This window comes from Dermacentor albipictus, chromosome 7 (genome assembly GCF_038994185.2).
Source record: "Dermacentor albipictus isolate Rhodes 1998 colony chromosome 7, USDA_Dalb.pri_finalv2, whole genome shotgun sequence".
NCBI lineage: Eukaryota > Metazoa > Arthropoda > Arachnida > Ixodida > Ixodidae > Dermacentor > Dermacentor albipictus.
This window is the reverse complement of record NC_091827.1, coordinates 102,879,338-102,894,493: the sequence shown is the minus strand read 5'-3', so window position 1 is coordinate 102,894,493 and position 15,156 is coordinate 102,879,338. Positions and strand designations below refer to the sequence as shown.

The 15,156-nt window shown below is 49.4% G+C and overlaps 1 protein-coding gene across 2 annotated transcripts; it reads left to right on the top strand.

Moving 5' to 3' along the window:
* Window positions 1-2,982: 2,982 nt before the first annotated feature.
* On the top strand, window positions 2,983-6,458 carry LOC135914002 (uncharacterized). Of its 2 annotated transcripts, XR_011507223.1 has the most exons (3): window positions 2,983-3,568; window positions 3,785-4,352; window positions 4,445-6,458. XR_011507223.1 is itself a non-coding variant. In XM_070521403.1 (2 exons), exons 1-2 carry the CDS (start codon window positions 3,309-3,311, stop codon window positions 4,020-4,022), a joined length of 498 nt encoding a protein of 165 aa, XP_070377504.1. In that variant the 5' UTR covers window positions 2,983-3,308; the 3' UTR covers window positions 4,023-6,458. The 2 variants fall into 2 exon arrangements, 1 of the variants encoding a protein (XP_070377504.1); XM_070521403.1 differs by having other exon boundaries at window positions 3,785-6,458.
* Window positions 6,459-15,156: the final 8,698 nt, after the last annotated feature.

Sequence of the window (15,156 nt, the reverse complement as noted above, 5' to 3'; positions counted from 1 at the left end):
TTGACGAGGAGTACTTTCGATGATGATGTGTGGCGCGACGATATATACACCGACGAGTCGGTGTATATATCGATGTGTTTTGCTTGCGTGGTGCTTGAAACTCTATCTAATGCCCAGACTATTGTGCGGAGTTCACGCTCCATTGGGTCGTCAGCATCAGCAGTTGTAAAGGTAGAATGTGTCTCACAAGAACCCACTACGTGGTAGGCGACTGCTTCCTCGCTGGTGCGTGGGTCGAAAGCTGCGTCAGTGTACACTTGTTCATGGCTTGGCGATGCGTCTGCCAATGTCTGCACATGACGCGCAGCGAATGCTGCCCGGTGGTGCGCATGTTGGGCACCCATGTTTCGGGGCGTTGGTGTAGTGTTGACGACAGCAATGTCATCCCACGGTGAGATGTCGGATGGCAGTTGTGGCAAAGTTGATATATCCTTTCCCATGTAGGCCAGTAGAGTCCTGCCCTGTCTGGTGTGCTTCAGGCGTTCCTCGTGTCCTGCCTTCGATGCTTCGATGGTTGCACGGAGGGTAAGCAACTTCGCATAGCGATGTAGCTCCTCGACACGTGTGTGTTTCGGGAGCCCTGTGATAACACGGAGAGCTGATCTGTGGAGTACCTCTAGCTGTGTCCAGTGCCGAGCAAGCAGGTCATAACAGCGCGCTCCGTATATCGCTCGGGATGTCAGCAAAGCACTAACAAGCTTTCGGCATACGTCGGTACCAGCACCGCCCATGCGGAAACAGATTCGTTTTATGAGGTGCAGAGTGTTGTGCCATGTCCGACGAAGGTCTGCGAGCCACGCATCCGCTGTGCCTGTGCGGTCAATAGGTATCCCGAGAACGCGCACTGATTTTTCTGCTCGCTGCAGCGTTTTGCCTGCGAGAGTGAGCGTGAGGGCTGCTTCGTCCTGCGTTGAACCTCGGATCACCACATAGGTTGTCTTCTCTGGAGATGGCCGCATGCCAGTTTGTGGCAGGTAGTGGTCAATAACGTCAAGTGCCGCCCGCAGGGTCTCCTGCTGCTCATCAATTGGTCGTGATGCAGTCCATAACATGATGTCATCTGCGTAAATTGTGAAGCCCAGTTCGGAAATAGCCTCCAGTCGCTCAGCCAGGCCTATCATAGTCAAATTAAAGAGGAGGGGTGATAGTATGGAGCCTTGTGGGACTCCCACTATGTTTGGGTAAACCTTCCCGACGTCTCCGTCTACCCGTATGGAAAAAGTGCGATCTTGAAGGAAGGAACGCACAAAGTTGAGGGGGTGGCCCATGATTCCGTGCCTCTCTGCTGCCTCGATGATTGCCTCATGCGTCACAGTGTCAAAAGCTTTACGGAGGTCCACCGCCACCAGGATGCTCGGGTGTCGCTTTGCGCGACCGACTGTCTTTCGACGCAGTACACCCTCCCTCACAAGTAGGAGGCTGTCATGAGTGCCAATGTTTGGTCTAAACCCTGTCTGTGCTGGATGAAAGCGACCCTCTGTTTCTAGAGAGTGAGATATGCGTGTCAAGGCCATTCGCTCCGCCAGCTTACACGTAGTAAGTGTGAGAGATACAGGGCGCATGTTCGACAGTACATCTGGCTGTTCGTTTGGTTTCGGTATGGGTGTGACTATCCAATGCTTCCATCCTGCTGGGATGTCACCGTTGATCCACACTTCGTTATTCTCCTCGAGAAGTTGCTTTTTTGCGTATTCTTCCAGATTCCTCAGAGCCGCCCATATAGATAAAAAAAATAATGCGAAATGAAAATCAGCGTTGCAAATGGGCAGCAGCTGTTTATGGCTGTTTATGGGCGCCCGCCCCGGTCTGCGCGCAGGCGAACGCGTGCGGTGCGGACTGGCGGATTGAACCAGTATATTGGGGGCGGCCGAGCATCGTCCTCTGAAGCGTGTGGTGGTGAGGCCCAAAGGACAATCCCAGCTGCCCAAGCAGGGGATACGTAAATAAAGCAGCCTACTTGAGTGCGCGTCAATTCTGAAAGAAAGCGTTGGATTTCCCAACAATTATTTGGCCATGGCCAAGGAGGCAGCGAAGGCCAGAGGGTTCCTGGAATGAGGAGACCTCTCGCCTAGAGTAGAACCCGGACTTACCCCGGGATATTGTTTCAAAAGTAAACGTTTATTCCTCCTCCCAGTGATGCTGCTGTCGACGCCGCTGCTTCTGCTGTTGCTGCTGCTAGCACCTGTAGAAGACCCAAATATATATCATACGCGGACGACACAAGCGTCCTCTTTAACTACTGTAGTTTTGGTTCTATCATTACTGTTGTTACTGCGAAACAGAAAATCTTGAAGCTCAGAGGGAAGCAAATTTTTTTTAAACTCACACAACACAAAAGCTCTGTTAATTCATACTAGACGAAGCGCGCTCTCAGCGGACCTTTAAATAAAAAAATCTAGGAGGACGCTTAAGCTTTGCCTTTAAGGGTGGAACGCGATAGCGCTCAAAGATTCCTGACTGCTTCTCAAGCTTCCCGGCAACTGCAGCTTATGTAACCGTAATGTTTCCCTGGAAACGCTGGTGGCGAACGAAATGCGCGAAGGCGAGCTTTGTGGTTCTTTTTTATCGCGATAAGAATTGTATCGACAATTCAGGCGCATTTCCGCTGTCACCGTCACCGTAATGTTAGGTATTAGGTCCAAGAGCGAAAATTGGAGGACGCTTTAGCTTCGCCTTCAAGTGTGGAACGCGATAGCGTTATCGCACCCCGTTCGCACCGCCTACTCAAACGATCTACGCGAGCCAAACAGCCGGGCCGCGACGCGCCATGAAGGCGGATGCGATCATGGGGCCAGTAGCGCGCCACGTGTCAGGGCAGCGTCGTACATTGCGAGGAGGGGGTCTTTTGTGTTTGCCTCAAGATGGCTCTGCGTGTGCGCATAGCGCAGAAGAAATGCAGCGGAAATGTACTTCGCTACTCGTGAAACTGCGACTTCTGTAATTTACATGGTCATAATTACCGATATACACCACAGTATAACTTTCTACGGCACGTTTATAAGGCAACACCGCATTTATTAGAGGCAATTTTGTCCCGCTTTGAACGATGGAACTCGTGGCTGAGGCATTTTCTGCTTCCGGCTCCCGAGCTAACGGATTGCGGGATCATGGGCTCCAATGTAGCGGCATATGCGGCTGTTTGCGGCGGCAACAGGCTTTCAACAGAAGAAGATAAGGATTACTAGATAATTTTGCCTCGGCTACCTACAGCACCTTTTGTATTAAACACAGTTTCTTTTTTGCACTGCGACGCTCGTGTTTGCCCGTTTCGTGTAGAGGATTTTCTAGACGCGATTCAAGGTGATGGTATGCTCTCTGGCATCGTCGCCCTTGGAGCATACCAAATCAACCATGTATGGGCGGTGACGATGAAGACAGCCGAGGCTGCCCAAAAGCTGGCGGCACTCAACGAGCTGCAGGTGAAGGGGCGTCGTTGCCAGGTGATCGACCCCAAGGAACTACAGGTGAAGCTTCGTATCCACTGGCTTCTGCATGGGGTGGATCACGAAGACGTGAAGACCGCGCTGGCCTCCTTTGGCAAAGTGACTGAAGTGACCCGGGAGCGCTGGTGAGTGGATGGCGTTTCCGAAAAGGGCTCTACCACCCGAGCAGTGCTGCTGCAGCTCAAGACTGGGATGAAAGTTGACGACGTGCTCCACCAGATCCGCGTCGCCGGCGAGCTTGCGCTGGTGGTAGCCCCAGGTCGCCCCATGCAGTGCCTGCGCTGCCGGGGCTCTGGCCACGTTCGACGAGAATGTAAGGTTCCCCGTTTTTCCTGGTGCAGGCTTTTCGGACACAACGACGCGGACTGTGTACGTTCTTACGCAGTAGCCGCGCGCTCGGCGCAGAGCGAGCCGTCAAGCTCAGAACATATGATGGACGTGACCGAGGCGGAGGAAGCGGCCAAGGCAGCTGGAAACAGCAACGTGACGGCCGAAACGAGCGGACGACCACGCCGACCGAAGGAGGGCGGAACAATGCACCTCCCCCCAAGGAGCCAGCAGCTACACTCGAGAGCGTGAGGACGGCCCCGCAAGAAAATGAGAGCCGCCAGCCAGCTACGGATGCTACTCAGGCAGAGGAAGTCAACGCGACCCCAACTGGCGCCCGCGTCGAATGCGTCTCGGCACCGATCAAGAGGTCCCTGCAGCGGGAGGAGAAAGTCGACGGAAAGGCCGGCGGCGACTCCGAGGCACCGCCCGCTAAGACGCTACCCGGAAGGTGCTCCACCCTCAAGCCTAAGCCGAACCTGAAGGCTGACCATAGGCTTACCCCGAAGCCGAGCAAAGACGAACTCGGGCGACGGCCACCGGATGGCCACGGATGCGTCTAGCGGTAAACTAGACGTTAAGGTGAGCACCATGCTCCGCGCCTTCTTCCCTCCGGTTTTCATTAACAATGGCTACCAACCCGTCGCTTAGCCTCTGCACGCTAAACGTTCCAGGTCTGGCTGCCAAAAGGAAACAGAGTCAGGTGTATGGACTGCTAGTGGACCACGACTTCGACGTTTTAGCAGTGCAAGAAACCAAGGTAGACGGCGAGGAGGAGACCGGGAGCATGGTGTGAAGGTTCACATATAACTACTATATATGGTAGTGAGCCACGCCTTAAGGACTTCGGTGGGGTGTGTGTTGTTTGTGAGGACGCTCCCTGGTCTTGTCATAGAGGGTTACTTCTCGTGCACTTCTGGTCGACTCGTTTTTTGTGACTTCAGCTATTGCAGTGTACCATGGCACGTGTTTAGCATTTATGCGCCTAATACTCTGCAAGAGAGGGCAAATTTCTTTTTGAGTTTAAAGCATCATTTCCGTGTGCACAAAATAATAGCCTGTGTAGGGGATTTTAACTGCGTATTGAACGCCGAAGATAGGTCTACGCGGCGCGTAGTTTATGACAGAAGCAGCGATATCCTGGCGCAGACTATACATGAATTCGAGTTAGAAGATATCGCTGATTGTTTTCGGGCTGACCGAGACGTGAGGTACACTCATTTCCAAGGCACAAGTCACGCACGATAGGACCGTATTTATCTCTCATATGATTTATTACAAAAATGCCAGTGCTATGCAGTTACTGCCGTATCCTTTTCGGACCACTGCCTGGTAAAATGCAGGGTGGGTTGCAAAATAGAACGAAAGGAATTCGAATTCTTCTGGGAACTATGGAAAATGAATACTGAGCTGCTACGGGATGAAACATTTAACGGAAAGGTAGGGACTGCTATTAATTCTTTTGGAAAAGAAAGTTTTATGAAATTTGGCGAAGAATGGGAGTTGCTGAAGAAACAATAAAAATGAAGGTAATTGAAAGAAGTGCCGTAGTGCGATAGGAAGAGAGGGCCAGAGAACAGGATTTAAAAACATTGCTGGAAAAATTGGCAGTGCTGGGATGCATGCAACCGGGCGCTTATCAAGACTGATTCTTTTCCTATCGTCTCTTCCTATTGCAGTACGGCACATCTTGATAAGAAGTTGATAGTTGGCGCACCTCTTCCTTCGTCAACTAGTAAACAGGTTCTTCTTTTTTCGATATACAAACGACCCATTTCCACGCACCGTTATCCAAATGAGGCTGTCAAGATCACTTCCCGAATTCGTTGTAGTCACCGAAATAATGCCAGGACCAGTTCGTGGTTTCTTTAGGGAAATATTTCAGAGTGTTTCTTTTTTGCGGGTTCGTTTTTCAAGTGCACATATGTGGAGTGTAAAACGGAAAAAGTGAAATCGTGATTTGTGTGACAGTGTTTTGCTGGTACCTATGTACATAGCGCCGTACAGTGGAGGCCCAGGCCTAGACGTATTGAAAAGGGTGAAGAAGATGCCAGTTCAGCCACCCACTAAATATTTCTTCTTTAAATTACATACCAGTACTCTACCAGTTAAAATCTTTCTTGAACAACGTTGATTCTACATGCCAAGGGGAACCCACTGCCTTATATGTAAAGAAACGGAAAGCATAGATCATGTCTTCATCCATTGTTGGGCAGCGATCTTTTTCTGGGACGTGTTGCAAAGGACTCTAAAAAAGGAGCCACCTATAGATCCCTACGGAATCAGGTTTCTGCCAGTATATGACGACGAAGGTTTCCCGTGTGACGTGATCATGCTTACGGTCCTCCACTGTTTATGGTGCGCAAGAATGGCGGGTTACCATTGGGACCCGGATGCCCGACCAGCGCGTGTGTACTTTTGTGAACGCATGCAGCGGTATGTGGAAGTGCACAAGTTGCAACAGCCTACTCCTGAGAGGCTGTCGAGGGTTAAACCCCTGACAGCACTAAAGGAATTTTAATCCGACAACGTCGTGCCACAGAAGCGGATGGCAATGAATGTAAATATTTCTGTTCTTTGTTCGGTGTCTGTATTCATTCCATTTGTTTTCTTCTTTGGTTGTGTATATCATTTAAGGAATTTGTGTTGTGACATGTCGAGAACTGGCAATGAAAAAATCGTGGCTGAGTGGTAGCGTCTCTGTCTCACACTCTGGAGACCCAGGTTTGATTCTCACCAGCCCATCTTGCAAGATGTTTTTTATTTATGAAGTGCCTTCTGGGATTTATCGCTCACGGCCAACGCCGCTGACGCCGACGCCGACGACACCAGCTTTTCTGCGACACGAGCTCCTTAACGCTGCCGAGTTAATAACACCGCAGCGCGTCCTACGCTGTATGTGCTAGTGAAAGCATGCGAAGGAAGCTGACGATCGTGGCTCAATCTCGTCCGCGCGAAAGAGAGGAGAGCGGAGAGGAAGCGCGCCGTCTTCTGTCGCGCGCAAGGCACCGGGCAAAGGGAAGGGGACGGGGAGGGGGCGGCGTTCCACTCTGGCTGCAATTGCGTATGCGACGGCTGCGCGCGGTCGCGCGGTCGTATTTTGAGGGCAATCTGCGTTGGGGTCAGAGTCTAGTGCGTCGACGCCTCGTAGTTTTGTGCGTGCTATGTGTTAGCGTTTAAGCAACAGACAGCACGAAGGTCACTTCGCTCGCTGCTGGTGCCGCGTTTGCTCACGCCAGCGTTTAGACAGCGAGTGTCCGCAGTCATCGAGTGGGATGTGTTCATGTGGACAAGGCGCACTGGCACCATACTTGTTATGTACTGAAGGCAGTGGGCGGTGGGCATAGTGCTTGTGAAAGAGAAGACGACGAGAATTGCTTGCTTCCCCGTTTCGCCATAGTGTCGGCCTGTTTAAGCCTACCGCTACAACCTAGAAATGGTGCTGCTAGGCAAACACCCCCGTTGTATTTGGTGGAGGTGCTGAGTATAACAAGCAACCACTTGCGGCCGCTCGAATAGTAGGTGCGGCGGTAGGGCAAGTTATCTCGACATGATGAAGTGCGTGGCTTGACGATGGAGCATCGCGTCGCGGAGTGACGTGATCGCGTATTCCTCTCTGACGTCATTTCAGCATTGCTAAAGGAGTGTCGCATCATTAACTGCACTACCCGGCATATCATCCTCTAACTAATGGGATGACAGAACGTTTCATCCGCGCCCTTGGCGACTTGTTGGCCATGTATATTTCATCTAACCACTGGAATTGGGATCGCATTCTGCCTTTCGTCACCTACCCTTACAATACCACCACGCAAAGCATCACTGGGTTCTCCCCTTTCTTCTCGCTTACGGACACGAACCTTCATGTACTATGGACACAATTTTACCTTACCAGCGGGATGCTTCGGAATCGACGACTGTTTCTAGAGCGGCTACTTACGCCGAATAATGTCGCCAGGTCGCTGGTTCGTTCACATGCCAGGACCAATGGCGCCAAAAGTATCGCCAAGATTCATCCACTACGGCTACGTGCTTTGCTCTTGGCTCGCTAGTCTAGTTGTGGTTGCCCTCTGCCCCTCCAGGCCTTTCCTCCAAGCTGCTCTCCAAGCACCATGGTCCTTATCGGTTACTGAAACAAACATCCGCGGTCAACTACCTCATCGAGCCAATGGAAGCGCCTTCCTACCAGCGTTGTCGCGGCCAGGAATTGGTCCACGTCTCCCGGCTCAAGCAGTGCCATGATCCCCCTGTGCTCTCCGGCCCTTAGGTCACCAGGATGGCTACTCTTTCGGTGGGAAGTGATTGCACTGAAGGCACTGGGCAGTGGGCATACTGCTTTCTAATGCTATTGAGTCAACTTGTTTTTGATTAATAATGCTTTGGGATTGGTCATGCGTTAATTCAAGTAATTGGGTTATGGTTAAAAGTCCCCGCTGGAAACCATGTTGGATAGGCGATAATATTCGTGCTTGCTCTAGATAGCTCGTGATATGCTTTATTATGATATGCTCTAATGATTTTCCTGCTGTGGCCGTTAGCAATATTGGTCTGTAATTACCGACATCACTTTTTCTGCCTGCTTTATGAACGGGCATTACTTTCGCTATTTTCCATTGTTTTGCAAGGCTACATGTTGGTAAGGATTTGTTAAATATTAGATGTAGATATTTCGCGTTGACTTCGGCATATCTTTGAATAATAGGGATATTGTGCGGGCCGTTTCCTTTTTTTGTGTGTCTATTGATAGTAAGAAGTTGAGGCCTCCTGACTCGGTTATCGTTGGCATGTCTAGCGGCCTCTGGTTGTAGCGATTCACCTCCGGAATGCGACCATCGCCAGCAGTGAACACACACTGGAAGTATGAATTTAGGGAATTTGCAAAATTTAAATTTTGTTCCTCAGAATTGAGTGTTGCTTTGCTTTTGGGGGCTAAGATACTTCCAATACTTTCCAGGGGAATGTTTTAAAAAATTAGGAAGTGTAACTGAAAAGTAATGTGCTTTCGCTGCACTAATCTTTGCTTTCCTTTCATTGACGGCACACGTGAATTTACGTTTACGTTGAGGACCTTTTATTGTTTTGAGCAATTTTCTTAGTCGCTTCACTTCGCGCTTCGCATGAATGACATCACGTGTTATCCATTGGTTATTTCGACTTATTCGTTTGGTTTTTGTTATTGGTATCTGAATATCTGAGACCGACACCGACGGACGCGTCGTCACTGACACGGACGTGTCGCGTGCCGTGTCGGCGGACTCCATCGCAAAGCGCTTTACAGTCGCGGGGATGTCAAACGCAATGGACGGCACAGAGGACGGCCAGCTTTGGAAGCGCGCTGAGTAGGCGAGCTCGTCCGGCAGTGGTGAGAGTGCCGATGAACTGAACTCGTCCGAGAGTGATTAGCTTGAAAGCGGCGATAAATGGTGAAATAAAATGTTGATGTTAATTATCTGACACATTAGTGGCAGGGCACTACAATGTGTTATGATTAGCTATATGCCTGATTCGTGCATAACCCGCACCTGAGAAAATCTGATGAAAAAAAGTGCGGCTTACACACCAGTATATACAGTAGTATAATTTTGTCATTTTATCAGTTCTCTCGAACCCTTGAAGTCGTGAAAATGATATATCCTCCATGTTTCAATAAATTCACAGTTATTCCATCTTCTCCTGCCGCTTTTCCCCGGTTCGTGTCTCCCAAAGCCTAACTTCAACGCTAGTTATAGGAGGAGTCTATGTATCCTGTTCATTACTACTTCGAATGGACGTAGCGTGGCTATTCTAGGTACTGCAAAGGTCAGTATACCATTCTTCCACTACTTCTAATAATTTTTCTAAGCTGCTGATCATATTACCCTGCTTATCCTCCAATGCACACACCTTGGATTGTAGTATGCCAAAATTTGTTCTCACCGATTTCATGCTGCGTCAATTTTTTACTACTTCCTCAGTCTTTCTCACGTTATAACTTCAAATATCCCTTGATTTCTACTTCTTGGTTACTTTTGACAGTTCCGCGAATTCTATATGACCTCTTCAGTTGGACACTTTCATTCTTTGTCGTTTCTTTTTAGTTCCTTTGTTACTTTGGGGAGCTTATCTACTGGTTGCCTTGGTGCCTTACCGCACACTTCAATTGTTGCTTATGAAGCCAGCCTACTTTTTCATTCATTACCACTGTCCCCACCACCTTTCTGTTCTAAGGCTGCATATTTGTTTGCCAGTACCAGCCTCAACTGGTCTTCTTTTACCCGTACTGCGTCTAGGTTGGCCTGTCCTTCTTGGGTGCGGAACCAAAGCCCTTGTTCTGTGGTTATTCAAAGTTGTGCGACTTCTGGATATCAGGAGCTTCTCCGAAGACGTAGTCCTCCGGAATGGGGGACGGACGACCTCCGCGCCCTCCTGACAAGGTGAGTCCCACGGCGGTAGCCCTGTCCGCGGGAAACCGCGACATCACAGACAATAGGCTTCCCTATTCATGTGACAGCTCAACAGCGGCAGAGATGGAATCGGACAGTGATTGCACGCTAGTTCAATCGCGCCACTTGAAGCGCAAGCTTCGCCAGACGTCAGGCAGTGACTCTACTCATAAAAGCAGATGTGACGAATGGATCTTCTCCGTGGGATACACCCCAACTACGGCAGGAACGAACTTCAATTCGTTGAACAGACAATCGGTGACCAAATACTTCGATCGAATAGCCTCAGGACATGTGAGAGAGATCCGCATTATTGCTCGGAAGAACATTCTGACGGTGGACGTGAGTTCTCAGGCAGTATTGGAAGCTTTGAAAGACATTCAAGTGCTTGGCAGCATTACAGTTCGCTCATTCCTAGCATACGGCAACGATACCGCACTGGTGTTGTATCAGATGTGGACATTTACATCAAGGACGAAGACCTGCGATCTCTACTATCGTCGACAGTGTGAATCCTCGACATCCACCGATTCGGCCGCTCCCGGTGCATCATGTTGGTCTTCGAGTCGAAATATTTGGCAGCATCAATCAAAGTAGGTTATGTGAGGCACTCGGTGCGTCCATATGGGCCACGACCGTTGCAGTGTCACAAGTCTTTCAAACTGGGCCACGTGAGTGCTGTGTGTAAGAACTCTATGCCGTGCCGAAGATGTGGTGGAGCTCATCACGTAGACTCCTGTGAGACTGACGCTATGAAATGTGCAAATTGCTCCGGAGCTCATGAAGCGACATCCATGGACTGCCCCAAAATCGCAGAGGAGAGACAAATTCTGAGAAAAATGGTGAGAGAGAACTCCACACACAAAAAGGCTGCCCATTCCGTCCGCAAGAAAAGGCGCCGGTTATGGTTACGCCGATCCCAGAGCAAGTACCGGGGGAAAGAGGCACTTCCTTTGAGTACTTGAAAGCAAAACGAGCCACAGAGAGAAAGCAAGGCCGGCACACAAAATATGCGCCTCCCGCAGTACCTCCGTGCCCGTCAAGGAGTGAAGCATCATCAAACGTGCGTCCAACCTCTTCGGCTGTGGCTTTCACTACCAAAAAGGGCTTCAAGTGGAGGTACTCCTTCGGCGCTCCCCAAGAGCCGGGAAGGTTATGAAAGGCAAGAAATCAAAAGGTGATAGACATGCTTAAACAGCTAGTAAACACTATGCGTATCTTGCTCTCCGTATTGGCAACGCCAACTGCATTATCTGCCGTGAAGGCGTTAGATGCTATGGAGACGCTATTAGCGGCTCTAAAATAAGGGTGGCAATCATGGCTCTCACGATAAAACACTGGACATTGGAACGGAAGAAATACTTCTTCTGAGATGCGGCTTCCCAGTGATCGTGATATGCGAGCCAAATCTCACGTCGGCATTTCGCCTTTCCGTATATGTTAAGCTCTGGTCACGTGAAGATGGACACAAGAGGAAACTGTTAATGTGTATACGCAGTGACATGAAGTTTGTTCGGCACACGATCACTCCACATGACAGCAATAAATATGTGTATGTCACGCTAAAACATAAACTACATGTGTTTTTGATCATCGGCTCCTACATACCTCCTAGACAAAGACTTGACCTCTCCTACATATCCACTGTGTTACAAGGTTCCCCAGGCCCTCATGTTGTTATTGGAGACTTCAATGCTCATCATCCTTACTGGGGAAGTGCCGCAATGAACTGTCGGGGTAGGAACTTGATGGACTTCATAGACACTGAAGGTCTGACTGTCATCAACGATGGGTCTCCAACTTACATCCGCGGCACTACCTACGGAAGTTGGCTAGACCTCACTATCATATCTCAGAGCCTCCTGCCCTATGTCAGCTAGTGCTTGGACATTTTAGTACATGGGAGCGATCAGATACCAGCATATGTGCAGATGAAGTGGCTTGTGCAATTAACTGCATCTGCTGCACGCTGCACTGTTTGGTCCACATTCTCTACATGTGTCAAAGAGTATTGCCGAGACATCACTTCACCATCTAATATTGAAGACATTATCGTATCTTCAGTGCAGAATACAACTAAGTTGATCAGTGCACCTACATCCAGAACGGCGATCGATATTGAATATGAACGGCTCCGCGCGATTCGTCGTAGAGCGGAAAAGAAGGTTTGCCGAACTCAGTCATCATTAGACCTTGTCTAATGTCGACGAGCTCATCGAAAAATACGGCGTAACCTTCAAAAAATTGTATAACAACGATGGAGGACCTTCTGTTCGTCTCTGGATCCTCTAAAGCCATTTTCTAGGATCTGGCAGATAGTACGAAGCCTTCATGCCCCTCCTCAGCAAAAACATCCTTTCCGTGCTCTAGCACTTCATCAATCTCTTACGGAAGTGAAGGTTGCCGAAGACTTCTGTAAGAGAGTCATCCGTACCGATATTTCAACATGTCCAACATTGGATCGACCCGTGCCACCTCATAAAGATGCTTGTCTTGACCTTCCTTTCAAGATGCCGGCTTTGGAAGCTGCACTTGCTGCTTCACCTGGACATTCTGCACCTGGACCTGACGGTATTTCAAATACTGCTCTGTGCCACCTTAGTGTGGAAACTCGGAAAGTCCTTCTGTCGTACTGTAACGCCACGTGGTCATCCTGTACAGTCCGGAAGCAGTGTAAAACCAGCCGTTTGCTGGCCCTCCTAAAGCCAGGAAAATCGCCTTACGAAATGTCATCTTACCGGCCAGTAGCTTTAGCTAGCTGTGTCGGTAAGGTGATGGAACGGGTGGTGTTCACTAGGTTAGAATGGCTCATGGAAAATAATGAGCTTTATCCTGAAATGATGGCCGAATTCAGGCGTGGACGGTCTATAATAGATTTATCTCGTGTCCACAATCTCGTGTCATTGATCTCGTGTCCACGATCGAACACGAAAAAGGGGACGCCGACTTGTAGGAGCAGTTTTCTTAGACATAAAAGGAGCCTATGACAGTCTACTGCACGAAGCCATTCTTGATGCCCTCAGTAATTTGGGCATCGGCGGCCGTCTCTATATGTGGATTAAAAATAACCTAGAAGGTCGCACAGTCTTCGTGTCCACGAATGATGGCGAAACGAGAAGATTCGTGTGGTCCCTGGAGTGCCTCAAAGAGCGCTCTGCCCGACTCTTTTCAGTGTTGCCCTTAATGGCCTTGTGGAAATAATTCCTGATACAGTACGCATCAGTACCTACACAGACGACATATGCATAAGGGCTTCTGCAGTCAGGTGACCGCGAATTCGTGCAAGATTGCAGCGAGCTGTTTCTTTACCGTCTCAGTACTTACAGTGCCAAGGACTGCAACTGACCCCAGATAAGTGCGCTGTGATAGCGTTCACATGGAAGCTTATGTGTTGGTATCAAATTAAGGTCAATGGCAATGTCGTCCCATATGTGACCCACCACAGATACCTCGGCGTTGTCATTGACCGCGGTGTTTCGTGGTCGAAACATGTGGCAATGTTATAGAAAAAAATTTACTGGGCTTGCTCAAGTTTTTCGCTTTCTCGCCGGTGTGAAGGAGGGTCCATCTGAGAATTCGCTACTCTGGCTGTACCAGGCTCTCTACGTCGGCTACATTCGGTATAGCCTGCCAGTTTTATCAAATATGAGCCGCTGATGTTTGCATACGCTGGAAAGCACCCAGGCACAGAGGCTGAAAACATGTATCGGTGTTCCACGTTGCACCTCAACCTACGGAACAATTGAGGAGGCTCGCTTCACCCCTTTACCTGTCTATCTACGATGCGAACATCGAGTATTCCTGAGAGTGCTATGCCGTCATGGACGCCACCCCTTATCGACACTTCCCGACATACGGCCGCAGTCCACTTTTTCAAGTGCTACTAAACGCCAAGAATCTGTCATACCATCATAATTTGCCCCAGCTGACCTTCCGCGTATGTCCCCATGGGTAATGTCCAGAATACGGGTACGTCTAACTATTCCCGGAATTTCAAAAAAATCCCGAATACCTACAATCGGCCTCAGACATTTAACGCTTGAATATATGTAGAAAGAATATGACTCCTCGGTGAATGTGTATACAGACGGATCAGTATTGCCGTATGCGTCTGGTGCGGCTTTCGTCGTGCCTGGGCATCAAGTCATTCGAAGGTTTTGTCTGTGTAACAAGACGCCTACAACATCTACGGAACTAGTGGCAATCAGAGAGGCCGTTCAATATATTTCGCGACAGCTTCCTCAAGTATGGACAGTTTTCAGTGAGGCAAAATTGGTTCAGCAACTACTTAGAGTGGTGTGGAAATAAAGCGCTTACAGAGTGTTGGCTCTTGAAACTGCCAAGCTCTACACTTTAGCGCAAGAAAACGGCCACCACATCACATTTCAGTGGATTCCCAGTCACAGTGGTATACACAGCAATGGACTGGCCGATGCCGAAGCGAAGAAAGCATTCGAAGAACCAGAGTTACTGCTTGCAATTCCTTTTTCAAGAGCGGACGCCAACTGCCTCCTTTTTAGTGTCATCCGAAAATTGACAGAAAAGCAAGGGCACAGTCCGGATAATAGCCACAGACGGCTCCAGAGATTGGACCCTACCATGAAATTTAGGCTACCACCGAAAAAAATTAAACGCAGCTGTGCCAGTGCTCTGCACAGACCACGTATCCTGGGGGTCGCGTTTACGCGCGGATACGTGCACCTCATGCGACGCACTGAGTCTCCAGACTGTGAGTTGTGCAATGTTAATGAGACTATATGTCATGTGCTTCGTGACTGCCCTGAATACGTGGAAGAGCGTAAAACGTTGAACAATGACCTTACGCGTCTGGACAGCCCACCGTTGTAGGAGGACGTTATTTTAGGCCTTCGGCCAGACGCTCAATCGAGTTTCAATGCCATCCAGGCGTTACTGAACTTTTTTAAAAGTACGGGCCGGGAATGTAGGCTTTGAGCATGCCAAAC

Coding starts and splice junctions, on each gene's coding strand:
- LOC135914002 (XM_070521403.1), top strand. CDS start 3,309: ATGCTCTCTGGCATCGTCGCCCTTGGAGCATACCAAATCAACCATGTA. Junction 3,569..3,784: donor GAAGTGACCCGGGAGCGCTG/GTGAGTGGATGG, acceptor TTCCTGGTGCAG/GCTTTTCGGACACAACGACG.